At 41.6% G+C, this 26,691-nt stretch overlaps 1 protein-coding gene across 4 annotated transcripts in view; it reads left to right on the top strand.

Annotated features, from left to right (window-relative positions):
- Nucleotides 1-26,691, top strand: part of TGM4 (transglutaminase 4) — a 163,805-nt gene that overhangs the window by 71,292 nt on the left and 65,822 nt on the right. For 3 of the 4 annotated variants that reach the window (XR_004256901.1, XM_032235683.1, XM_032235682.1), the window contains exons 2-3: nucleotides 4,257-4,389; nucleotides 22,605-22,784. Coding sequence is in view for 2 of the 4 variants with exons in the window: in XM_032235683.1 (XP_032091574.1) it covers nucleotides 4,374-4,389; nucleotides 22,605-22,784 (196 nt within the window). In the remaining 2 variants the exon portion in view is untranslated. Of the gene's footprint in view, nucleotides 1-4,256; nucleotides 4,390-22,604; nucleotides 22,785-26,691 lie in introns of those variants that run through there. The other variant, XM_032235685.1, reaches the window with a different exon arrangement.

Below are 26,691 nucleotides of genomic sequence, written 5' to 3'. Positions count from 1 at the left end.
AGCTAAACTACCCAAATCCTTTTTTGACATGATGGACGACTTCGAACTGCGAGACGTTTGGCGTGAAAGGCATGCAGAAGAATATGACTTTACCTTCTTCTCCGACAGACATCAATCTTTTTCAAGGATCGACTTTATATTAATTACTAATGATTTACTTTCTAGGGTGAAGAAGAAAAAGATTACGGCCAGAGTCCTTTCGGATCATAATCCAGTTTGGATGGAGCTGGGAAGGGTAGTTCAGGCTAGAAGGTCCTGGAGGCTGAATGAAAATTTATTCAGATATGAAAAGTATGTTAATGATTGTAAAAAATTGTTATCTGAATACTTTGTTTTTAACATGAATAAGGGTACACCTATGGAATATGTATGCAAGCAATATATATATGCAAGCAAAGCCTATATGAGAGGAGTATTGATAAATATAAACGAAATACATATACATAAACAAGGGCAAAAACGTAAAGAATTGGAAGAGGAAATTAAAGGGAAAGAGCAGGAATTAATATTGAACCCAGGTGATACAAAGACTAAAGAAGCAATTTCCATATTAAAATCTCAATTTGATATGCTGATCTCTGACCAGGTAGCCACCAGTTTATTATATGCTAAACATAATACTTTCTGCAATGCAAATAAACCCGGTAGGTGGTTGGCTTATCAGATCAGGAAAAAAAGGAAAATTCAAAATGTATCCAAATTGTGTTACAGAGGGAAGGAAGTGTTTCAGCAGGAAGAGATCCAAAAGGGATTTCGAGAATTTTTTACAGAGTTGTATAAAGGGGACAAAATTAGGGACTTAGATATAAATAAATACTTAGATAAAGAGAAAATCCCCCTAGTTAGCGAAGAACATAGGTATAGGTTGAACCAACCAATAACCTCTGGGGAAATCCGCTGAGAAAGCCTTTGATCGAGTCAATTGGCAATTCTTGTTGAAGATACTGCAAAAAATGCAGATAGGAGAGGGCTTTTTAAGGTCAATTGGTGCAATATATCAGCAGCAAAAAGCCCAAATTATAGTTAATGGAAGTTTAACAGATTCCTTTCAAATAGAAAAAGGTACAAGACAGGGTTGTCCTTTGTCCCCACTATTGTTTATTATAACTTTGGAAGTATTGCTGAATAAGATACGGGCCTTGGATGCTTTAAAAGGGATCAAGATCAGACAGCAAGAATACAGAGTCCGCGCTTTTGCGGACGACTTGGTTATAATATTGAAACAACCGCAGGAATCCAGTAAGGTTTTAATGAATACGATTAATCAATATGGTCAAGTCTCTGGATTTAAAATCAATTTAGGAAAAACCAAAATATTAGCAATGAATATGAATACCAAACAGAAGGAAGAATTGGGAGTGATGTTAGGATGTGAGGTTGTTAAAAAAGTCAAATATCTTGGAGTTAATATTTTAACTTCAAATGGGAAATTATACAAGCATAATTATGAACCACTCTGGCATAGTATACAAATGGAGATGAAAAGGTGGGAGAAACTGCATTTATCTTTGTTGGGAAGGATAGCGGCAGTGAAAATGAATATTTTACCAAAATTTTTATTTTTGTTTCAAATGTTACCAATACTCAAAAGAGATGTGAATCTTTTAGAATGGCAGAAGGGTATCAACAAATTTGTATGGGCAGGAAAGAAGCCGAGGGTTAAGATGAAAATAATGCAAGATGTACGTGAAAGAGGAGGATTGAAATTACCAAATTTAAAATTATATTATGATGCAATTAGTGATTGGATCCATTTAACCAATGACAGAATATTGAATATTGAGGGACATGATTTGGTATATGGTTGGCATGCTTACTTGTTATTTAACAAAAAACTGGATAAGAATTTCAAAAATCATATTTTAAGAAATGCCTTATTGCAAGTTTGGAAAAAATATCAACATAAACTAAATGACAAATTGCCCATGTGGGCAATTCCTAGACATGCAATTGAAAATATGAATATAGAACAAAAACACGATAGAACCATTTATAGACAACTCCTTATTACAGAAAGAGGGGTGTTGCAATTAAAATTCTTAGAGGTACTTAAAAAAGAGAAGGTAGTTCAAACGTGGTTTCAGTATGGCCAACTACAGGCCAGGTGGAAAATAGACCAAAAAATAGGTTTTGTAATAGCTGAGGATAACTTGTTTAAACAAATAAGAGATCAAAGTTTAATGCACATAAAGAGGATATATAATGTATTAGTACAGATGGACTCAGAAACCGAAATGGTTAAAGATTGTATGATAAAATGGGCTCAGAATATTGAAGAACCTATAATGCTGGACACATGGGAAAAAATATGGGTAAGAAATGTAAAATTTACACAAGCACAAAATTTGAGAGAAAATTTTTATAAGATGTTTTATAGATGGCACTTAGATCCCAAAAAGCTTGCTTCTATGTATTCAAATGTTCAGCCTAAATGTTGGAGATGTGGTTCTTTTGATGCTATGTATTTTCATATATGGTGGACATGTCGTAATGTTAAGGCATTTTGGATAAAAATTTGGTGGATCCTGCAAAATATCTTCAAAAAAAGGATAAAATTCACTCCCAAACTGTTTTTACTAGGTATATGTATTGACTTTGTAGCAGTAGAGATTAATTTGGTTCTGTACTTAATAACGGCAGCAAGACTCTTGGTGGCGCAATACTGGAAGAAGAAAGACCTGCCTACAATTCAAGAATGGACTTTGAAGGTTACAAACTTAGCCGAAATGGCAAAATTTTCAGCATATCTTAAAGAACATTCAAATGAGAGGTATAAACGAGACTGGAAAAAATGGATTGATTATATACAAAGCAAATACGGGACTAGGAAATTCCAGATAGCTTATGCTTAAAATTAGTAATAACTTAAATTGTTAAAAATTTGGGTAACAGCAAGAAGCTGAGTTCAATGTAGAGATATTTTAGACTGTGATTGTCAAAAAGTTATACCATGTATGGGCTCTGGGAAGTCGGGGGGGAGGGAAGGGAGGCGGGGATCTAGGGGGAGGGGGGAAATATAATATGTGTTAAATTTTAAAGCATGATTGCACTTGTATACTGTGGTTTTCTTAATGTTAGTGTCAAAACAGAACAAACTGAATATATTGGAAAGTAATAGAAGTATACCGAAGGGAGGAGCTGAATGAAAGAAGAAGGAGAGTAGAGAGGGTGAGAGAGAGGAGGAGGAGAAGGAAGGGAGGGAATGGATTAAGAGAGGGAGTGATAGGGTTAGGGTTAGATAGAGGGGGAGGGGAAGTAGGTGTAGAGGGGTATGAGAGAAGGAAGAATGAAAGTTGGAGGGGGATGAAAGAGGGTGTATGGTGGGCTAAGGCGGTATATTGGGTTTGTATTGTAGGGGGCATTTTCTATAAAAGTGAGAGCTGTGTTTATTACCCAATGTTATATGCCTCGGTTGCACAGTAAACATGTGATTGTATAGAATGAAATGGAAATAAAAAAGATTTGTACCAAAAAAAACAACAACATAAAAAATAAAAAAATTGCCTGGGACTGCACAACACATTAATCCTTTCTTCCTTGATATGGCTTCCAAACATTTGTGAATTTCAAGGTCAAACAGGTAGAGAGGACACTTATGGTTTACAAATCCTATTTGCTCATCAAACAAGACACAATATTTATGTTATGGGTTAAATGTTTTTTGTTTCATTAACAAATAAATGTGACTTCCCTTCTGGAAATGTTTAACAATTGACAAATGTATTAGAATCAGAATTTAGGCCATTGGGTTCAACCTTCTGTTAAGTACAAGAAGTATCCACAGCAAATGGCTGTCTAGATTCTGCTTGAACACATTTATTTATGTATCAGATTTATATGTTCATTCATCTTACACAAAGTGTAATTGTAAGTCAAGAACTATCTGTATTACCTGGGGGGAAATGTGATTGATTTAAAAAGTTGCAGGAAAATGCTACATATGTAGCCTACAAAGTAAGACATGGTTTTCCAAAATCTGAAATGTGTATGGCTCTGTTATTAATAGTGGGAGAAACTATATTTCCATAAGGAACAAATGATTTCTGACAATCATTTGTAGGGATTAACATACTGCATTCTATATTCTTTTCATGTAATAGCTTCCTCTTGCTAATGAAAACTGGCTTTCTTTTATTTCAGAAAAGCCATTTATGTAAATGATCTTTGTGTAATCTCCTTAATATGTTTAATGTATTTTGTAAACTTTTAAAGTCAATCTTATGTTTCAATTTCCTCATTCTATCTCCACCCACCAGCATTGTACACTGACACCACAGCTAACCTGATAAAAGGAGAAAGGTTCATTTGGCCCATTCAAAAACAACACCTGGCTGCCTCTTGCAAAACTTGCAGGAATAAAGCTGAGAAATAAAATGAGTAAAACAATTGGTAAGTACAAGAAAATATTTTAAATCAACTCAATTTTTTTTCTTTTTCCTTGCTATTATTTGATAACTCTGATAAAACTTTGAGCAGCATGCCGCATGATATTAGGAATTTTACAAGTTGAGTACAAGTTGAGTTCTGAGATTTTAAAATCTGAAATTCAACCTTTTAAAATGACAGATGGAACTACAGGAACTTCAAATAAGGATGAAATTGATTTAAGATGTCTGCGCTGAACATGTATTGTAATTTGTTTTATATTTGTTCTATAGAATTTTTCCCCTATCAGTAGGATCAATAGTTTAGTCTTTGGTTGTCAGGTTGCACTGAAATTTCTGTGCCACATTTATTAATAAATAAACGATAATCTGGTTAAAATTGCTAATTTTTCTATCTGATAAAATTTAGTGGGATTTTTCTTTAAAAATATGCATTTGCCTGAGTGATAACATGCACCAAATATTTTTGTTTATAATTTGTAAAGGATACTAGCTGTGTAAAAGAATTCACATCTCTTTGTTCAGTAGGTATAGTCAACTAAAAACAAGGGCTTCTGCAGGTTTATGAGATTTTAAATAGTCATTTTCAGCAACTGCCATTTCTTTATTCACATTTTGATGGAAATTGGATTAGCAATTTGAGCTGCTGTTACTCTGGTTTAATACTATTTATATAGGTGTTTCTGCTATATCAGATTGTGTTTCATTTTGTTTTCATTTTATTATTTTATTTGAACACTGAATGATTTTCAAATATCATGCATCACACTAAATTTATTCACATAGACCTAAATTCTAATCTAATAAATCTTATAGTTACATTGTTTCTTTTAAACTCAATTGCCTTGTCTGGAAGTCTAAGAACCCTTGCAATATTTCATAATATAAGATTCATTTGTACTTAGGCTACACACATAGGCTAATATGCAATTGTGGCCAGAAGGGCCTTTGCACAACTGTGGGTTGTGCGCCAGTTATGCCCTTTCCGGGACCAACAGTCCCTACTCACAGTCACTCATGCCCTAGCCCCTTCCTGTCTTGACTATTGCAACACACTCTACATAGGGCTGCCCTTGAAGAGCATCCAGCTCCAATTGGCGCAAAATGCAGCAGCCCGCATGGTTTTGTGCACATGTACCACCTCTTGCACCTCTTAGAGCCAAGGTGGCGCAGTGGTTAAATGCAGCACTGCAGGCTACTGCTAGATCAGCAGGTCAGCGGTTCAAATCTCACCGGCTCAGGGTTGACTCAGCCTTCCATCCTTCCGAGGTGGGTAAAATGAGGACCCAGATTGTTGGGGGCAATATGCTGACTCTCTGTAAACCGCTTAGAGAGGCCTGAAAGGCCTATGAAGCGGTATATAAGTCTACTGCTATTGCAGGAGCTGCATTGGTTGCCGATTTGCTTCCAGGTGCAATTCAAGCTGGTTGTTACCTTTAAAGCCCTTTATGGTTTGGGACCAGGTTATCTGAAGGACTGTCTCTTGCCAGTCACATCTTCCTGACCCATCAGAGTGGGGATGCAGGGAATGTTGCAGGTCCCATCCCCGAGGGAGATACACCTGGTGGAACCCAGAAAAGGGTATTTCTCTGTGGCTTCCTCTCTCTGGAACATCATTCCCCCAGATATTAGAATGGCCCCCACTCTAATATTCTTCCGAAGGAGCTGAAAACCTGGTTCTGCCAGCCAGCCTGGGGTACCCAGAGCAGGATGGAGCCATCAAATAGCTCTTGCGATCTTCTGTGACCGGGATAGGGGGTGGGAGGGGGTGGGTGATTTTGTTATATTGTACTATATTAATTTATTTTATTCTTTTTGTTAGTTGTTAGTGTTTTAAATGTACAAAACAATAAGCCGCCTTGAGTTGCCATGGTCAAAAAGGCAGCAATACGAATTAAATAAATAAATAATATTAAGATGGAAGTTAATTTCAACACTAATTCACTATTAAAGATTTAAGGACACCCATAGTGAATTGTCCTGCAGATAAGATTTAGTTTTCTGCTTTCAAAATTCCCTTTGTGCAGTGATATTGTGCAGTCATATTTGTACTATTATTTATGCCACTTTGAGCATCCTTGCCCCCTCCTTTTGGAATGAACATCTATTACCAATTATCAACTGACTTTGGTGAAATAATTAATGGTATTGCATTCTATTTGCAAAACTCCTAATCTAAACAGTCAAAACTAAATTTATGACTTCAGTTATTAGATGTCCCTGAAAGAGCAGGGAAGACGTTGTGCTGGAGATTGGTGGCCTGGCAATGAATTCTGACCAGCAAAATATCTCCAGAAAATGATTGTGAGATTGCTCACTTGTTTCCTGGACACCCGCTTCGCATGAATAGACTGCAGATGCTGAATTTTTCTGTGGTGAGCTTGGAAATCAAGAGGATGGGAGTCAAAGGATTTCAACCAAACTTATACTTATAATGCAGCCTAAATGGACAAAGTTTGCTGAGCTTTCTTAATCACAAGAATAATTAGAATGTTGGTTTTGGAAAGTTGGAAATGAACTAAGAGTCCACATGAATGTAAAATAAAATTTCAAGAAATAAATTATAAGATTCCTGTAGAAAATGTTGCAGTTGTAAATTCTTATAACAAAACAATATTGGATGCAGTGGTGGGTTTCAAAAATTGTTCAAACCTACTCTGTGGGTGTGGCCCCCTTTGTGGAAGTGGCTTGCCACCCATGTGACCGGATGGGAGTGGCTTGCCACCCATGTGACCGGATATGAAGATGCCGATGACACTTGTCAGAACCACCTTAAATTACCTCACACACAGCACTGGCATGCATAAGAATATGATGTAAACTTGTTTTTTAAAACGCATCTTTGGTTTGCGTTAAAACAACTTCAACACACGCAATGTTCTGATTGCACCACAAACACAGTAGTCATCCTTACCTTTCACAGAGGCACTGAGTTTTATAAATATGAGCATGATAGTGTAGAATAATCATATCCAAAGACCAGTGGTAGGTTTCAATAAATTTTGGAACCTCTTCTGTAGATGTGGCCTGCTTTCTGGGTCCACTGGTGGAATGTCTCTTCTAACCGGTTCGGTAGATTTGATGAACCAGTTCTATCGAATAGGTGCGAACTGGTAGGAACCCACCTCTGATTGGATGGACTTTGAAGGTTGGAGCCTAAAGAAAACTGGAAGGAACTAAAGATTACAATTTAAGAACACTTAAATTTATCTTAATAATTTAAGTATTTTATTCTATTCTTGAATGAAATAAAACACTTCAAAATTGGACATATTGAAGGATATTCGGGGAACAGAGAATAAGATATCGAGTTTCATCATCATCTTGATGAATAAAGATAAAGATTGTTAAAAGAAAGGCATTTTCTGGATGTTTTTACTGTTTTGTTTATTTTTTCATTGTTTTATAGTTTTAGAATTGTAAGCTGCCAGGAGTCATTTGATTGAGTTGCGCAGCTATAGAAATTAAATTAATTAATTGATTAAGTTGGTTTATTTGATCAAACTTAAAGTAGATATGTTGCTATTCTCCAAAGTTGGTGGAGACAGCAGTCATGCATGGGTTAACTCAGTCAGTAACCAATAGAACTGAGTCTACCAAAGTGATGTCATCGCCTCTGAGGAATGTCCTCCTGCTTTTTTAGACTCAGTTTGATTTGAACTGGCTGTGCTAATTGCTCTCTCCTCAACTTTCTACTTAAAAACTTCAATTGGCTTCTCTAATCAAAATTAGTTGGCTTGAATTCATCTCCAAATTGCAAGGAAGAAAAAAAAGGTTTTCTTGGATTGCTCCCTTTGGAGCCAGGACTTTCAGTTAGCCTTTGGGTTTACTGAGGGAAATTGCCAGGGATTCTTTGAGGCTTTTGCCTCCCGAACTTGCCAGCAGCCTCAGACGTTTCTTCGGGCGCAGCACTGCTCAGCACTGGCCGTTGGAGGCTCCACTCAGCGCTGCTGCCACCGCTGGATCTCCCTGGCTCTCCCTCGCTTGCCGCTAACACTGCCAAGCCTCCAACCGCACCAGGAGCTGCCAGGAAGTGCCACCGCCAGGAAGTGCCGCTGTCAGGAAGTGCCACTGCATGCCGTTGCATGCCGCCGCTGCATGCCACCACCGTTCCTCAGCACTTCCACCACCGCCAGACTATCGCTGCTGCCTCTGCAGCCTCTCCGCAGGGCTTTCAATGCCCTCCCTCGTTCCGCAGACTCGGCTACCTTGTGGTGCCCAGTCCATAGGTTCTGTAGCCTCGGCGGCCATTTTGACTATTCATTGAGCCGTGAGTACAGGCAATGGCCTCTCCTGCCCCTGAGCCTCAAGTGTATCCACCCACCGAGTTCCCTTCATCTGGGGCACACAGGCACAGATCTGCTCCAGAGGCCTCCCCTACTGAGCCTGATTCCAAGGCCCTGAGGTCTAGTCACAAGTATACAGCTGATCCACCCCCAGGAAAGGGATACTGCCACTCAGGCCCCTCCCAGCAAGGCCAGAACTAAGACCAAAACACGGAATCCTGTCTATTTTAGGCCCAGAGGTCCATTCAGCCTAGTCCTCCTCCTGACCTTTCTTCCAATTCGGAGGATGATCTCTCCCCTGCTGCATCCATGATCCAACCTGAGGATGCCAGGAGCACGGGTGATTTGGCCAACAGTGGGGATGAATCTGAGGGTGGCAGGATCATCACTCCTAATGAGGACCCCCTCTACCAGGAGGACATTTCCCCCCACCCCACCACTGTCATTCTTACTCATCTGGCATGGCTGATATCATATCTGTCTTATCTTTATCTTCTATATCTTCCTTCTCCCCTTTAATTTTTGGGGCTCCAACCCCTTCATCTTTTGCTGTGAGGAAGTCTTTCCAACTTCTTCTCAATCCTTCCAATAGATTTTGAATTCCAGCCAAGATATTTTAAATGTGTAAGGTTTCCTCATCTGAATATTGATCCATGTTTCCAAAAAAGAAGAAAGAAAGAAAAAAACTCTAGCCTTCCAGGCCTCTTTAATTTTTTTTTATTTTAGGTTGACTTGAACACAAGTTCTTTTATGCTCTTCAAAGGAGAAGGGTTCTGTTTTTTCCCCTTTCTTTCCCCTGCCAAAATAGTTCTCAAAGGCACCTGTGAAAACAATTCATGCCCTTGGCTCTTTATCAGTTTCTGTATACAAGTTGCAAACCCTTCAGCTGCAAAGTCAGTGAAATCAAAGAAGGAAAAAGAAGAGATATGTTGTTTCAGAAGCTCCAGCCTCTGACCTCTGAGTGGCAGTGTGCTACTTTTCACTTTCTAATATATCTATCTGGCTTATAGGAAATAAAGTTCTTTAGATTTCTTTTAATGAGATTTAATAACAAGTAATAGGAAGAATTGTTAAAATAAAAAGGAAGGTTTTAATCCAGAAGTCAAAAAATAAAGCAACAAAAAGCAGAAGAAAAAAATCAATTCGTTCACTTTAAGAGGAGAAATGACAAATGTTGCGAGCACTTCAATCCACAAAGTATAGTTACAAAGAAAAAAAAGCTTTCCAAAGCAATCCAATATGAGTTAGTTTTGCTGCTCAATTCTTTTGCTTAAGGATCTAATTTGGCTTTAAAGAAAAATTTCTTTGGGCAGTCTTTTGCAAAATAGGAAAAATACCTCATCAGATGGACTCACTTTCTCTTTTCACTTCCTTCCTTCTGGAGCTGTCCTGACTTACCGCCGGCTTGAAGCGCTTCCCTTGGGTCAATCAGAGACTTTGCAATGTCTCTGAGATCAACAAGGCTTTGTCTTCCTGATCACCATCTCTGTGGGGTGGTTTAGGTCTCAATGGACTGTTTCCAGTGGCAAAAGTATCAATGGCGGTCTCGGAATATCGAGACCGCATGTTGTGACATCGCGACGTTGGATCCTTCTTCCACAATCAATCCTTTTATCATAGGCAGCCCTTTCATGGTCAGGACAGGGGTGCCTCCGCTTCCCGTCCACAATGTCAGGCTCCCCCCAGACAGGGCCCATCTTTTTCCAACAGATCAGGCAGAAACAACCAGAGATTCCAGTCCAGAAAGTCATTCAGGGACAATACCAACAGCCCCTACAAGAGGCAGAAGTGACTGCCTGGAGGGTCTCTCCATAGGGGAATGTCTGTCAACCTTCGCGGATCATTGGGATGACATCACCAACAACGTGTGGGTCAGGTCCACAATCAGATTCGGCCTTCTTCTGGACTTGCGCTCCAGGCCTCCAAACCACTTTGTCACGTGCCCAATCTCCGGGGATCCTCAAAAGAGGCTCCTAGTAGAGCAGGCCATCCATCATATGCTCCACATTCGGGCCATTCAGCCTGTGCCTCCAGGCCCGGTAGGACGGGGTTTTTACTCTTGTCTCTTTATTGTGCAAAGTCTTCGGGGGGCTGGAGAGCAATCCTCTATCTCAAATTCCTCAATCGATTCATCAGGTACAGGAGATTCAAAATGCACTCTCTCCTGTCAATCCTAGAGAGTGTGCGCAGACTTGATCTCCTCACATCTGTGGACTTCACGTTGGCTTACCTCCACGTGCCATTCACAAGCAACACAGATATAGACTTTGCCTATGTGGGCCGTCACTTTCAGAATTGGGCCCTCCCCTTCGGGCTGTCATCAGCCCCAAGGGTCTTCACCAAACTCCTGTCAGTCGTAGCAGCCCACTTACAAGCCACGCCAATTCAGATCTTTTGCTACCTGGATGACATTCAACCAGGCCCTTCGGGATCTCCAGGACACCTTACAGGTGCTTCAGGAGGTGGGATTCTCCATCAATCAGGAGAAGAGCCACATTGTTCCCACATCTTGTCTAGTGCACTTGGGAGCCCTCATGGACTCTTCTCAGGGGAAGGTCTTCCTGTCTCGGGAATGCTAGATCAGCATCAGGGACTTAGCCTATGAGGTACGGAGGAGACAGCAGGTCCCTCTTCTCCAGCTGTCTCAACTGCTGGGGAAGATGGTCTCTTCCTTCTCCATCGTCCCTTGGGCGCAGCTTCACAGCCGCTGCCTCAAGTGGTTTCTACTGCCATTCCAGAAAACCAACAGCAGCTGTTCCCTAGTGAAGGTCAGGTTGACTCCAGATGTCCTCCACTCTCTGGACTGGTAGATCTCCCCGGCCATCTCTCAGGGGTCCCTCTTCAGGGAACATCCTCATCTGATAGTTACGACGGATGCGAGCTTGACGGGTTGGGGCACTCACCTGGAAGACCAAGTAGCTCAGGGTCTCTGGTCTGATTTTGACCTTTCCTACAGTATGAATTGGCTGAAATTGAGGGCCATTCATCTGGCCTTCCTTCATTTCTAATCCTCACTCTGCAGCACTCAGGGAGGAAAGGCGTATAGGAGGCCACCTGCACCTTAAGGCATCATCTCCAATTTGGATTCTCTGCTACCTGGACGACATTCTCCTGTTATCCAGGTCACTGTCTCAAGCAGAAAGGGATCTCGCTCCCACCATCCACACCCTGTGAGATCACGGGTTTGGGGTGAATCTCAAGAAGAGTCACCTCGTACCCAGAACTAGCATTCTTCACCTCGGGTTCTTAATAGACACCATGGCGGAAAGGGTATATCTGTCCAACGACCGCATACACAGTCTGAGGAAAATTGTCGGGAAAGTCCCGCCCCTCCGCAAGGCATCTCTTCTTCTCTCCCAAGTTTTGGGAAAGATAATATCTTGCTTCGGGGTCGTCTGGTGGGCCAGGTTCCATAGCAGGACCCTTCAATGGTTCATGCTTCCACATCAGAAGGCCAACAGGAGCTGCTCCCCTCTCAGAGTCTCCCTTCCCAAACAGGTCTTACGGTTCCTCAAATGGTGGCAGTCCCCGGCAATTTTGCAGGGAACTTTGTTCAGAGATCTGAACTGTCTCACACTTACGATGGAGCATGTCTGACAGGGTGGGGAGTGCACATGCAGGAGCTCAAGTGGCTCAAGGTCAGTCAGTGGTCCCTCGAAGAAAGCCAAAACAGCATACATTGGCTAGAGTTGCGAGTGGTACGTCTCACCCTCATTCAATTCCAACACACTGTCCAGGACAACCATATCCTAACAGACAACACCACAACCAAGGCACACATAAACAGGCAGAGGGGACCACATTCCTGGCCCCTAATGCAGGAGTCCACCCTGTTGTGTCAATGGGCAGAATCTCACCTGTCATTTCTCAGAGTGGAGCACATCTTGGGCTTCCAACATCTAGGCAGACTGGCTGAGCCTGACCAGGATAGATCAGGCGGAGTGGAGTGTCCATCCGAACCTCTTCCATCAAGTGATGCTTCGATTCGGCCTGCCGGTCTTAGACCTGTTTGCAACAGTGGAAAACAACCAGGCACCCAACCAGGGAATTTGGTGATATTATTCAGATACTAAGAAGAAAATAAATTTAAGATGAAAAATGGAAAGAGAATAAATTGGGTTGGAAATGGAAACAGAACTACAATGAAAAAATTGTTAATTTGATAAATTGGTAGTATGAATGTATAACTATTTGAGATGTTAAAAATGTGTGTGAAACTTTGGAGGGCAAGGATAAACTAGAAATTTAGATGGAGCACTCAGACCAGGAAATAGAAGAGAAGAGAGTAAGAGAGCTTAATTGAAGAACAAGAATAGAAGAAAAGGGAACTAAAAATAAAAAAATAACTAGATGGTTTCATTAGGGTAAAATAGATGAAAAGAGGAATCATGAAATGATAATTTGGTATAATTTTGAAGGGACAATTAATGATATTGTTTATATAACAATAAGAAAATAAGTTTAAGATGGAAAATATGAGAAGAGAATAATAGAGTTGAAATTGGAAATAGAATTATGATGTAAAATGGATTATGTATAAAAGGGGATGTACCTGGACATGTACCAGGAAAACCTGAACAATGCTTTGTTCATAAATATGTTATTTGTATTAAAAAAACAAAAACTTTATTAAAAAAAAACAGATAGGGAGATAAATCGAATGAATCTGGTTCAGGAATTCTTAAAGGAAATTTCCCAAAGCATAACACTTGTAGACTACAGGTTTGGAAATAGCACTTTATTCAATGGCACTTAAGCCTTAAAACTAAATCTTGGGATTTAAAGATTTACAATCTTGTGGAAGAATGTTAAGAATGCAGATAGTTTAAGTCTTAGTGACAAATAAATTGCAATATAGTTTCACAATGCTCAAAAGGGATAGACTCTGTGACATTGGTTTTATGAAATCCAAGGACCTTTCACCCCCATGGTGTGATAGATAGTTTGAGGAACTACTGCCATTGCTACTATTTCCACACTTTATATTGCTCTCCTTCTTGGCCAGTAAGCCAATATAGACAAAGTCCCACATATGGTCTGAGTATCTGCAGTTGTCACGTCAAGCTATCAACAAAAGAAGCAGAATCATTATGAAGATTCACTTCCTGTCATCCCTGTCTTAAATGTGCATCCCTTCCATCCCTGGTTGGGTTGGCATAATATATACAGCCATAAATCAGCTAATTGCATTTTAGCCTGGGAAATTGCTAAAACAAACAGTAGTTACCACATTTTTCGGAGTATAAGACGAACCAGAGTATAAAACACACCAAGGTTTTGAAGAGGAATTTTTTTTAAAAAAGTAGGTAGGTAGATAGAGGGATAGAGAGGGAGAGAGAGAGAAATACAGTAGGTAGGTAGGTAGGGAGAGAGAGAGAGTAGGTAGGTACATAGGTAGATAGAGGGGGGAGAGAAATACAGTAGATAGAGAGAGAGAGAGAGTAGGTAGGTAGGTAGATGTTTCCAGGTGTATTTATCCATGTGCTGGAGAAAGAAATAGCTGACAATCTGCATCATCTAAGACTTTGTTTCTGCTGGCACAGCACTTGATCAATCTAATTCTCATCAATCAGTTAAAGAGCTTTCCAAAAGAGGGGGGGGAGTTTTTGCACTCTGCAAACCTCCCAAAAATGGCCCGTTTTAGAGGTGTCATGTTGGCACATCTGGGAAAACCCGAATCTAAAAGTTTCCACGTTTTCCCACCCAGTTGAAAGTTCAAGATCCTGCCCCAACACCCACAAGTTCATCACATGGTCCAATCTTCCACTGCACCGAAGACAGATTCCTCCCATCCACATCTGGCCAGGTGCAGAGACAAAAGCGACATTGACTTTCTAAGAAGAATGTTGTTATGGCTACATATTTCCCCAATTCCATATATTCCCCCATCACATTTTCCCACAGTAGAAAGTGTGGCAGGCTGAAATCCAAACCAGAAGAAAAGATGGCTTGCAGGTCTGATAGATTCTTTTTAGGGTTTGTGACTGATTGATACAGCTTTTAATAATGCTGATGCTGTAAATGAATGTGCATCTGGAGAAGGAAGAGGGAGGGGAATTCCTAGCAGGAGTCCCATCATTTCCTAGGAAGGAGGCATTATATTCCAGACAGAAGCCCAAATTAAGAGACTGTGCAATTCTGAGCTCAATGAGAAAGGGAGAAGAGGTTAGGAGCTTGAGAAATTTCTCTCTCTCTTTCTTTTCCTCTCTGTCTCCTTTCTTTCTCCCTCACCCTCTCTTTCTTTTTTCTCTTCCCCCCTCTCTCTGTCTCTTTCTCTCTCCCCCCTCTCTTTCTCTCTCCCTCTGTCTCTCTCTCTCTGTGTTCTCTCTCTACATCTATCTTCTGGAGGTGGGGGAGGTGAAAAATGGGTCGTTTTTCACTCCTCCCCTCCTCCAGAAGCATTCTGCAGAAAAAGAGGCAAAACCAGCTCATTTTTTGTCTCTGCGGGCCAAAATTGTTGACTTTACCTTTCAGTTCCAGCTTGCGGGACTCCCGAAGATAAGTCCTGCACTCGGGCAAAGGATGGGCAGGGTGATGTGGGCGGGGCAGTCTCATGGTCCTGCACAAGCTGGTTTAATGGCTTCAGCGGGCCACATGCGGCCCAGAGGCCGTAGTTTGAGGACCCATGCCCTAGAATCTCTTGCCTTTGCAAGAATGAATATTATTGTTCTCTCAACACTAACAAAAAAGGGATGGGAAATTAAGCCTGGGAAATGTCTATAGTGATTCTCAGTCATCTACATCATGGTTGTCCCAAAAGTGCTTTTTTCAAGAAGCAACTGGACTTTCTGGTTTTTCTTTGAAGATGTTTCACTTATCATCCAAGAAACGTCTTCAGCTCCGACTGGATGGTGGGAAATAGAAGGATATTTGTTTGTTTGTTCATTGTCTGCAAGGAAATCCTTCTATTTCTTACCATCGAGTCAGAGCTGAAGAAGCTTCTTAGATGAGAAGCGAAACGTTTTAAAAGAAAAACCAGAAAGTTCAATTGCCTCTTGAAAAAAAGCACCTTTGGTTTAAGTGTAGGAATTTCCCACTCTGTTTTCTTAATGGTAGAGTGTGATACCCTTTGCCAGACTATATTATTATAGCAGATTAGGGATCAGCAGTGGGGGGGGGGGCACAATTTAGGCTGACAATCTTTTTGTTTTAATATAACTGTTTGGAAGTGTCACCAAATTTGTTATTGGTTTGATGTCTGCTGCCACTCTTGAATGGGCTATTGCTAAGCAAATGACAGAGTTTAGTGGCTAAGAACAATGGGAGGGATTAGTGAGAATAATGTAAAGGGAGACCCTAGTTGGCTCAAGCTTGCTAAGGTGGTTATGTGGGGGAAATGGTCAGGTGACTTTTCTCTTCCTGTCTCCTGCCTACCCTCAATTGCCCCAACTGCAGGATATTTGGCATAAGGGCGTTCCTATCATGAAGGTTCTCATCTGAGAGGTTTACCTTGGGCTTCTACTTCTACCCTGATAAGGCCCATTGTGATTAATAGAACTTACTCCAACTTAACCTTTAAGAAGTATGTGAACTGTTACAATTGACATAAGATGCATTAGCTCTGACAATATATATAGGGTTGAAGTGCAAGGAATGTGTGACAAATGAGAAGAAATTTCTATTATATATTGTCAAGAGATTATCATTATCATTTTAATAACCCATATTTCTGATTCCTGCCTTTGTTTATTCAGTGCAGAACAACGCATTAGTCATTCCCTTTCATTTCCTTGAGAAAGAAACTCAACTTGAGCTCAAATTTAAAAGCATGTTATTGGGTTTCTGGGAACTGTGGTTCAGTGAGCTTTGAAGAACATTGCCCCTTTCCATTCTGAAAGGCAACATAGCCACTCACTGTCATTATACAATACAATAAATATGTGCTTTAAAACCACAGCTTCTTTTTTTCATACCAAGGAAGGAGCTGTTATCAAAGCTGCAGAACCTAAGGTAGGCCTAACCCTAAATGATGTCATGGCAACTAATATATTTTAGGGCTGTAGTAACACTTTTAGAGGTAGCTGATAATTCCCTACTACACTTGAGAGAGAGAAAAGTAGCAGCAATCACCATGCTGACATGCAGAAGCATTTGTAAAACTTGAAGGAGTTACAGCAGTAGGGCAAAGATGTTATCAAATTAAGTTATTAATTTTCTTTGTAAGCAGAGAAGACCAGAAACGTGGTATTTTTTACTTCTTGTGGGAAATGAACATTGCCTACTCTGCCTGCCTGCAAAGAACAGGATGCCTTTAGCTCAACTTTGGCTAAAAGTGGAAGGCAGTATGTTTAGAGGTGCAAAGGAGTCATAATACAGCATGTTTAAAGGCAGCTGGTGATGCTAACTTGGATATGCTAAAGACTATACACAAAGAGAGCTGAATGAGGGGAGGGAAGACCCCCACATACACTTAGAAATTCACTTAGAGAAACCATCTCTAAACATGTGGTCTTACCAGCCGTATCATCCTCTGCTTGACTAGTCTGCTCATATATGCTTAGATGGTTGTCTAATTTGCATAACATTTCTGTAATAGGAAGTTGGAGATTCATGTAATCTTATATGCTAGAAAAAAATTATTTAGCACAAATATTCAAAAGAAAGCTCCATCAGGAAAAATGCCATGGAAAATGACTCTGGGGCCAAAAATCTTGCAGATACAGTTTTAAGTGCTATAGAAGAAGAATAAAAGAATGCTACTTATTAAGGAGATAGGCTTCCACTCAATTCTTTAGAGTTGCAAAAAAGTTTTATAGTTGACTAGGAAAAATATTTTTCTTGATTTTTATTTCTAATGTCATTTTACTTTATGGTTCAATTTGGCTATATTGGTTTAATGTAAGCAGAGGTTGCCAATTTGGGGAAAATAGTGATAATTCAGTTTGAAGAACTAAGCTTATCTCAGTCAAAAGTTTATTTATTTATAAAATTTATTGGATACCCATCTTACCATTGGGTAACTCTTAGCAATCTCAGTTACATATACAGTTAAATCATAAAAAGTTAAAACTTTTTATGTTTTAAAGTTCAAACCAAGGACCCATGGGGAGGGCAAGGGCGGAGTTGGGAGAGGTGGGATCTGTTTTTACTCAATCAACCATCTCCATTGTGCTATTTCCTCACTGGGGCCTCAAGCCAACTGGCAGAGCCATATCTTTAGGCCCTTATGAAAACATAGGAGGATTGGGACCAATTTCACATTGAGGGGCAAGTTGTTCCAGAGGGCAGGAACAAAAGCAGAGAAGGCCGGCCTCATGGATTCCACAAACCAGAATAATTAGACTGATGGGAGTTGCAGTATGCCTCCTCTGTCAGAATGAATGGTGCGGGCAAATCCTAGTGGGGCGAGAGGGTTCCTCAAGAAGCTGCCATTGTCAGATTATTATCATGGGGTAACATGGGCTTCTAATGATGAGGTTAGATCCAGAAAAATCTCTGCTATAAACCCTGACTTTCAGAGAAGAGGGATTTCCTCAAAAATTGAATAAAGCTCCCTTTATTTAACCAACTGAGAATGGGAACTTTCATCCACAACACATGTCCCATCATATTGTCAGATTTCAGATTCTTTCATATATTCTTCATGCAGCTAGAGGCCACATTGGGCATATTTCTTAAAGGGAGTGATGGGAAAGTGCTGCATTTTGTAAAAACAAAGCAACTGAGAAGGAAAAATGCCAACCTCAAATCCCTGGAAAGGGACACAAATTGTAGAAGGGCTTTGGGAAGTATAGTTGTTTGCTGTTGGGGATATTATATTAATTAGCAATATAAGTAATATTGTGAGAAGTACCTAGATTGGTAGAAAGGAGAATAAAGCACAGATCTAGTCTACAGTAGAGTCACTGCACGACAGGGGTGGGCTCCTTCTGGTACGGTACAGTACGCCAAGAGAGGTAGAGAAAAATCTAGTGTAGCAGATAGGACCGGTAGCGATGGTGGCCTGGCCACACCCCCATACCAGCAAAAGAAAGAAACAGCCGATGAAGGAAGAGGAGTGGAGGCCTCAGCTGTTGGAAGAAGCGCCCACGCTTCATTCTCTTTGAGAGCCGCCTTGCTTGCCATGGAGAGAAATCAGGGGGAGAGAGGGAGGGGAAGCGAGCTTCTGCTAGGGATGGCCTTCTCCTCCCTCTCTCCCCCTGATTTTTCCCCTGCCACGCTCACGGAGAAAGGAGGCAGGGATGTTGGCCGGCACTCGCTTCCCTTACCGCTCGCCACTGCTGCTCCTGCAGTCCCTCCTGCCCTGTTTAGTTGAGTGGCTGGTCAGGAAAGCGGTGAGGGGGCGTCTACTGTTCTTGTTTGCTGTTGCCTGTAATAAAAGTTGGTTGACTTTACCTTTACCTCAGACGCCTCCCGCCTGGTCCCATCCTCGTCGCCAGTGTTGGATTCTCAGAAAGAACCAGGCCACAAATGTTCCTTTGCTGTGCCACGGGTGGAGTTCCTGGGCTTCATGATTGACGCCCAGGGAATCCACCCCACCCCTTCTAAAATCGGCCAAGGAGGCTTTGGGCCGCATGGACCATGGCGACGGTCTAAAATCTCGGCCATCAAGAACTCCCCTGCACCCACCTCCAAGGCGCAGCTGCAAGCGTTCCTCAGCCTTTTAAACTTTTATGCACCGTTCCTCCCTCACAAGGCGTCACTAGCCGAGCTGCTGCATCGGTTGCTCGACCAATCCGCGGCCTGGTAATAGGGTAGCCACGAAGCGCATGCGTTCGCGGCTGTCAAATCCTTGCTGATGTCAGAGCCAGTCTTAGTCCAGTATAGCGACAAGATGCCCCTGACTTTAGCTTGTGACACCTCCCCAGTGGGCTTGGGGGCGGTCCTGAGCCATGTCCTGCCCAATGGCTCGGAAGTCCCCATCGCTTTTTACTCCCGGACACTTTCCTCAGCCGAGAGGAATTACAGCCAGATTGACAAGGAGGCTCTGGCAGCGGTGTCCGGGGTTAAAAAGTTCCACGATTACCTCTACAGTCGGCACTTTACCCTCTACACTGACCATAGGCCTCTCCTTGGGCTTTTGGCCGGTGATAGGCCGACCCCCCCATCCTGTCTCCCAGGATGACCCATTGGACGGAGTTCCTAGCCGCGTATTCCTACGTGCTGTGCTACTGTCCGGGCAAGCAACTAGGGCATGCTGATGCCCTCAGTCGCTGCCCCCTTTCCTGCTCTGACCCCCAGCCGGTCCCTTGCCTCTCCATCTTCTCCATTGCTGAGCTGGACCTCCCCCTCACTGCCTCTGATGTGGCCTCCCACTCTCAAGCTGACCCTGTCCTCTCTCAGATCATGGCATGGGTCCTGAGGGGCTGGCCTGCAGAGGGCGTCTCTCCCGAGTGCCGCCCATTTAAAACCCGTCAGTTGGAGCTGTCACTCCACTGCGGTTGCCTTCTCTGGGGCGACCGGGTGGTCATCCCTTCCGCCGTCTGCTGCCAGGTCCTCCACCTCCATGCCGATCACCCTGGGGTCACGCGCATGAAGGCGCTGGCCCGAAGCTATGTGTGGCCCTGCCTTGACAGTAACATAGAGGCATGGGTCAGCAGATACGACCCCTGCCAGGTGTCCCGCCCTGCTCCCCGCCTCCTCCTCTCTGGAGTGGGAGATGCCATGCGGGCCCTGGTCCCACCTTCACCTCGACTTCGCGGGTCCCTTCTACGGCCAGGTTTTCCTGGTCGCTGTGGATGCCTACTCGCGCTGGGTGGAGCTAGTCCTCATGCACTCCACCACAACGGAGAGTACAGTGCGGGCCCTACAACGCTTGTTCGCTACCCATGGGTTGCCGGACACGGTGGTGTCTGACAACGGCCCACAATTTTCCTCCGCAGTCTTCCAGGCCTTCCTGGCTGCCCAAGGGATCTGCCACGCTCCAGTCGCCCCTTACCATCCGGCCAGCAATGGCCGGGCGGAGAGGGCGGCCCGATCGGCCAAGGAGGCTTTGGGCCGCATGGACCGTGGCGACTGGCAGGCAAGGGTGGATGCTTACCTTATGGCCCAGCATTCCACCCCTTGCCCCCTCATGCGGCAAAGCCCCGCGGAGCTGTTGATGGGTTGGCGCCTGCGGACCATCCTGGATAGACTACACCCCCTCTATTCAGGACTTCAGCCTGGCAACCTGGGGCACCCTTCCTGTTCTTTTGCTATTGGGGATTTGGTTTGGGCCCGTAACTACCCAGGGGACCCTCGGTGGGTGCCTGCCACCGTCACCAATGTAACCGGCCCCATTTCCTACAGGGTCCACCTACCCGATGACAGCGAGTGGCAGCGCCACCTGGATCAACTGAGGCGCCGCCACCCTCCGGAGGCCTTCAGTCAAACTGACATGCAGAGGCTGGCCGCCGACATCAGGCAGCCTGCCCCGGATCCGCCGCAGTTCCAGCGCACCGTTCCATCACTGGCCTTCCCCAAATCAGGCCACCACTGCCCGGCCGCTGGGTCACCGCAGCCCCCTGCACAGCCCCCAGCAACCGCTCAATCCGCCTTCACATTCCCTTCTTCCGCCCAGTTAGGCCTTCCATTGTCAGGCCCTTCCCACCCCCTGGCTGCTTACTGGCCTGTTCAAAATCAACCGCCTCTTCCAGCCATGCCCCCTCCACCCGGCCTACCTTCTTCTAGGGCTTCGCCTCCTGGTCTAGGCCGCAGTGACATCACCCAGAGCTCCACTCCCTCCAGGGAGGAGTTCTCACAGGGATGTCTTCACTCTCTGGCGCGGCCTCTTCAACTGAGGTGTTCTGGGCGTGTCTGCCGTCCGCCCGCCTACCTGCAAGAGTACGCATGCGCCACTCTTGATGCATGCGCCCTCGCTGGGGGGGGGGGAAGAGGTGTTAAGTCCTCGGACTTACGAATGACAGCTCGGCAACAGCCAGGCCGCTGGAGCCAATCAGGCACGACCTGAAGTTGCCGGGCTGTCATACGCGCGGCTATTGGTTTCCCTGTCTGACAGCTCCGTATAAATAGCTGTCAGACAGGGAGCGGGTGCCGGTCTACTGTTCTTGTTTGCTGTTGCCTGTAAAAAAGTTGGTTGACTTTACCTTTACCTCAGACGCCTCCCGCCTGGTTCTTTCCGAGAATCCAACAGGGCGAGCGCCTGTCAGCATCCTTGCCTCCTTCCTCCAAGAGCCGCAGTGAGGATGGCCTCAAGTGTCATCCAGGGACAGCCCTCAGAGGCGCCCGAAACAAAGCATCAGTGAGGAAGGAGTCTCTGGTGGCTGCAGAAGCGGTGGGGGCGGCTTAAGCACAATCCCAGGCAGTCAGTTCCAACTCTCCCTTCCCCAAGCATGTCCCATTGCTTCTGGCGCCACTTTTGGTGAATCTGGCTTGATGGTGGAGCTCTTGCCATCGTTGAGAGCATCGCTAGCAGCTGCTTCTTGCCATCGCTGCCGAGTCGATTCACCAAAAGTGGTGCCAGCAGCAACAGGAAGCAACATGCTCGAGGAAGGGAGAGCCAGAACTGAGAGCCCACAAAATAGGCAGTAAAATTTTATGAAACCCACCTCTGCTGCGCAAGCATAAAAGCACCCTCTCTCAATTCTTCGGAGCCTTACCTAATTGTTCCCAAGAGAGAATTTCCAGACTAAGAAGATTCCTCTATTACAGGTGGAACATAATGAAGTATTTGGCTTAAACTTTGCATATGGGGGTCTTATTCGTGCCTGAATGTGTAATTGCAGTATGACAAAAAATATTAAACTTATAGGAAACAATCATATTCTCATTCAGTTAATGTGAATCAAATGTGAATCAAATCATGGAATAAATAGGAAAATATTACTTATATTGCTAATATATTATAGTTTAGCTAAGGACTATTATTGACTATCTCATTTAAGGACTGGTATAAATAGAAGCAAATAGCAGAAAATATATTTGCATATCTGCAAAAGAGAGAAAAGTCAATAAAATCAGTTTTTAAAAGTTAATCATTCTTTATTATTTACAGGAGATCCTCTGAGAGCTGTTGGTGTTGATTTTCTCAGGTATGACAACACCCGTCTTCATCATACCAATGAGTTTTCCCATAGTAGCTTAATTGTGAGACGTGGACAAGAATTTCGGCTAAAAGTGACATTTAGTAGGGAACTGCAAGACAGTGATAAAGTCACTCTACAGCTGAGTATTGGTAAGCATTGGCAACTACTATCAAAAGATATCAAGTGTGATATATTGATGTAAAATATAATAAATAATAAAATGAAATGGATTATGGAACATAACATTAGCTTTTTAGACTAGCTAAATGATTTAATCCACACACACACAACATTCCTTGCCATGGTATCAAATTGGTCTACTTACAATTTTTTTAGGATGTACATTCACAACTGAGTTTTCATCTTGGGGCTGACTGCTGCTAAAAAAAACTGCAGATAGAATCTAGTATAAAACTAATGTTTTCTTTTAAAAAATGGAACAAGCTCCCTATATGAATAGTGTGTAACCTGGAGGATGAGTCTAAGGAAAACTAGATGTTGGCAGGACACCAGCTGCTTACATTGAGACTGGATCCTCCATCAAACTGAAGGGGTCAGTGCCTTTATATAAATTATGTTTTGGTTATTGGACTAATCAGATCTTAACTAGCAGTCAAAGGATTTGCTTGTTTTATTTTTCAGGAGGCTATTGACCTTGTAGAAAACTTTCTACAAAGTTGATACAATATTCCATTTTGGAACACCTGCCTACACACTAAAATTAACTCAATTGCGTCTAGCTCAGAACATCATGTTTTCTGATTCTCCCACCTTTGCTTTTCCAACCAGTTGCTCTAATCCTCAAAGGCAATTACACATACAATCCAAGTAGCTGCTATGGTCTGGATTCCACAAGTCACCAAACAAACAAAAAGCAGCAAGCTGGTAGATCTGAAGTGATTGCTGAACTTCAACTCCTAATTGCCTCTTCATGAGGTACAATTAGAGAAGACTCCTGAGAGCTGAAACCAGGCAATTTCTTAGGGGAAGGGGTGAACTTCCCTGCTCCTATGATAAGAAAAAGGATGGGAAGAGGAATTAAGGGAGAAGCTCTGTCTTGCATTTTACATTAGTATCCCATCTCCTTTTAGCTATCCATTAGCCTCCAAAATTGTTTTCTTATCCAGACGGTAGCTGAGTTCTTTGGGTTTAAGCTATTAAATAATGTTTCTCAACCCATTCTGTTCTTTCAACATAATGTTGCTATTCACTTTCATTGAGTTGGGTGACTATAGAAATTGAATAAATAAAATAAATAAATTTATACCATAGCTCATAAAATCTTTCAAAGTGGTATTTTATTAAAGGACAATTTGCACAGGACTACATCAAACTGCAGATGCTCTTCAATGGCCTATTACACCAACAAAGACAATTTGGACAGTTTCTTATCTTTCTGCAGTAAAAACTAAACATAGCCATTCCTATTATGTGGCAATTACAGGTAGTCCTTGACTTAGGACCACAATTGAAACCAAAATTTTTGTTGCTAAGTGAATCATTAAGTGAATTTTGCCCCATTTAATGACTTTTCTTGCCATCTCTTTAAATAAATCACTGCAATTATTAAGTTAGTAGTATGGTTGTTATGTGAATCTGGCTTCCCCATTGACTTTGCTTGTAAGAAGATTGCAAAAGGTGATCACATGACCCTGAGATACTGCAACCATCATAAATATGAGTCAGTTGCCAAGCATCCGCATTTTTAAAAAGTTTTTATTTTTAGACAAACATAGACAAACAAAACATAAAACCTTCTTAAATTACATACAGTGTGTCGATTGGTTACAAGGTTTTTGTGCATCCTTTCCATAATCATCACTTACAATTTATATGAAATCACATATTATCAAGTCAAATATATTTGTATACCTTATTATCATTGTACCACATATATTTAACTATCACTATTATTGCTTCATTTTAAACAAGATATTCTAAATATTGGATTCATTTATATTATAACAATTCATTACATCATCTTAAATCTATCCAATAATAATATACCTTTATGTTATATTCTGTATCATTTTATTATTCTCATATTTATAACATTCTCTAACATTTTTATCTAACCACTGATAAAATAAATCCCATATCTTATAAAATTGTTTATCTTCCTGTTCTTTAATTTCAAATGTCAATTTACTCATTTCAGCACATTCCATTATTTTATCAATAACATCTTCTTGCGTTGGTATTTCCTCATTTTTCCAATTTTTAGCAAATACATTTTTAACTGCTGTTAACACATTTACAATCAAATGTTTCAATTCTCTATTGTATGTTTCCAGTATAATTCCCAATAGAAAGATTTCTGGTTTAAAGTCTATATGTTTTTATGTCATTTTTTTCCAACCAGGTGTGGATTTTAGTTCAATATCTTTTAGCTTCTATGCAAGTCCACCACATATGGTAATATGAACCCGGTATCTGATGACATTTCCAACACTTTTCCAATTTATTCTTGCTATTCTCGTCGGGGATAGGTGCCACCTGTAAAACATCTGATACAAATTTTCTTTATATGCTGTTGACATTGTCATTTTATAATTTTGAGACCATAATTTCTGCCAATTCTCTAAGTCAATCCCATGTCCAAAATTTCCCCCCAAGCAATCATAGATTCTTTAACTTGTTCTTCTTCTAACTTAACCTCTAGTAGGTGTCTATATAATTTTTTAATCACCTTTTCATCAGTACCTATCAAAAGTTTATCTAACTCAGTCATTTTATCATGGAAACCTTCCATTTTAAGATCTTTGTCATATCTGGAATGTATTTACGCATATGAAAACCAGTTCATCTTTATATCTTGCTGTTCCAGTTCTTGCATAGATTTAAGTTCACCCTTTGCATTCAATATTTCACCATATCTAACTGTTTGTTCCTTTTTGTATGTTACTGGATATGAAAAAGCTTCAATAGTTGATAACCAGACTGGAATTTTTAAGTAATGTTGCTTTTTAATCTTTTCCCAATTTAATAGCAAAGCCTCGCATATGTAATGTCTTCTAAAATATCCCTGCGTTTTAGTTCCCTTGTACCATAAGAAAGTGTGCCATCCCAACAGCAAATCATGTCCTTCTACAGTCAATAATCTATAGTTTCTTAATGTTATCCATTCCTTTACCCACATCAAACATTAGCTGATATTATAACTCCCAGTTAGGTAGACCAAATCCTCCTCTTGTTCTAGCATCTTGCAACAATTTTAATTTTATTCTCACTTTCTTTCCCTGCCAAATATACTTCAATGCTATTTTGTTTAAATTGTCAAAATATTTTTCCCTAGTCTAATTGGAAATGTCTGGAATAAATATAAAATCCTGGGTAATATATTCATCTTGATTGTTGATATTCTCCCTATTATTGATAATTGAAAATTTTCCCATTTTGCCAAATCTGTCGCAACCTGTTGTTTAAGTTTATGGTAATTGTTCTCTTTAAGTGTACTACATCTTGCTGTCAAATATATCCCGAAATATTTGACTTTTTTCGTGACTTGGATCTTCAAAGCTTCTGCTATTTTTTCCTTTTGTCTTAATAACATTCTTTGTCAAGAACTTTGTTTTGTTTTTATTTATTTTCAAACCTGCTACTTTTCCATATTCCTCTATTTTTTTCTATCAATTTAGGTGCAGTTTCTAGTGGGTCCTCTAAGATGAAGACCAGGTCATCTGCAAATGCCTGCAATTTATATTCTTCCTTTTTAATTTTCATTCCTTTTATGTCTTTTTCTTCTCTAATGTTTCTATTTAGGACTTCTAATGTTAAGACAAACAGTAGAGGCGATAGTGGACAACGTTGTCTTGTCCCTTTCCTTATTTCAATAGAGTCTGTCAGTTCTTCGTTTATCATTATCTCTGCTGTTTGTTTGTGTATATAGTTTATATGGCTTGGGTGAATTTCTTACCAAAGCCCATCTGTTTCAGCTGTAGCAACATAAATCGCCAGTTCACATTGTCAAAGGCTTTCTGTGCATCTAAGAACATTAAAGCCATTTGTTTTTCAGGATATGCCTCATAATATTCCAAAGTGTCCAGAATTATTCTC

Source organism: Thamnophis elegans, chromosome Z (assembly GCF_009769535.1).
Source record: "Thamnophis elegans isolate rThaEle1 chromosome Z, rThaEle1.pri, whole genome shotgun sequence".
Classification (NCBI taxonomy): domain Eukaryota; kingdom Metazoa; phylum Chordata; class Lepidosauria; order Squamata; family Colubridae; genus Thamnophis; species Thamnophis elegans.
This window is presented reverse-complemented; position numbering and strand designations above follow the sequence as displayed.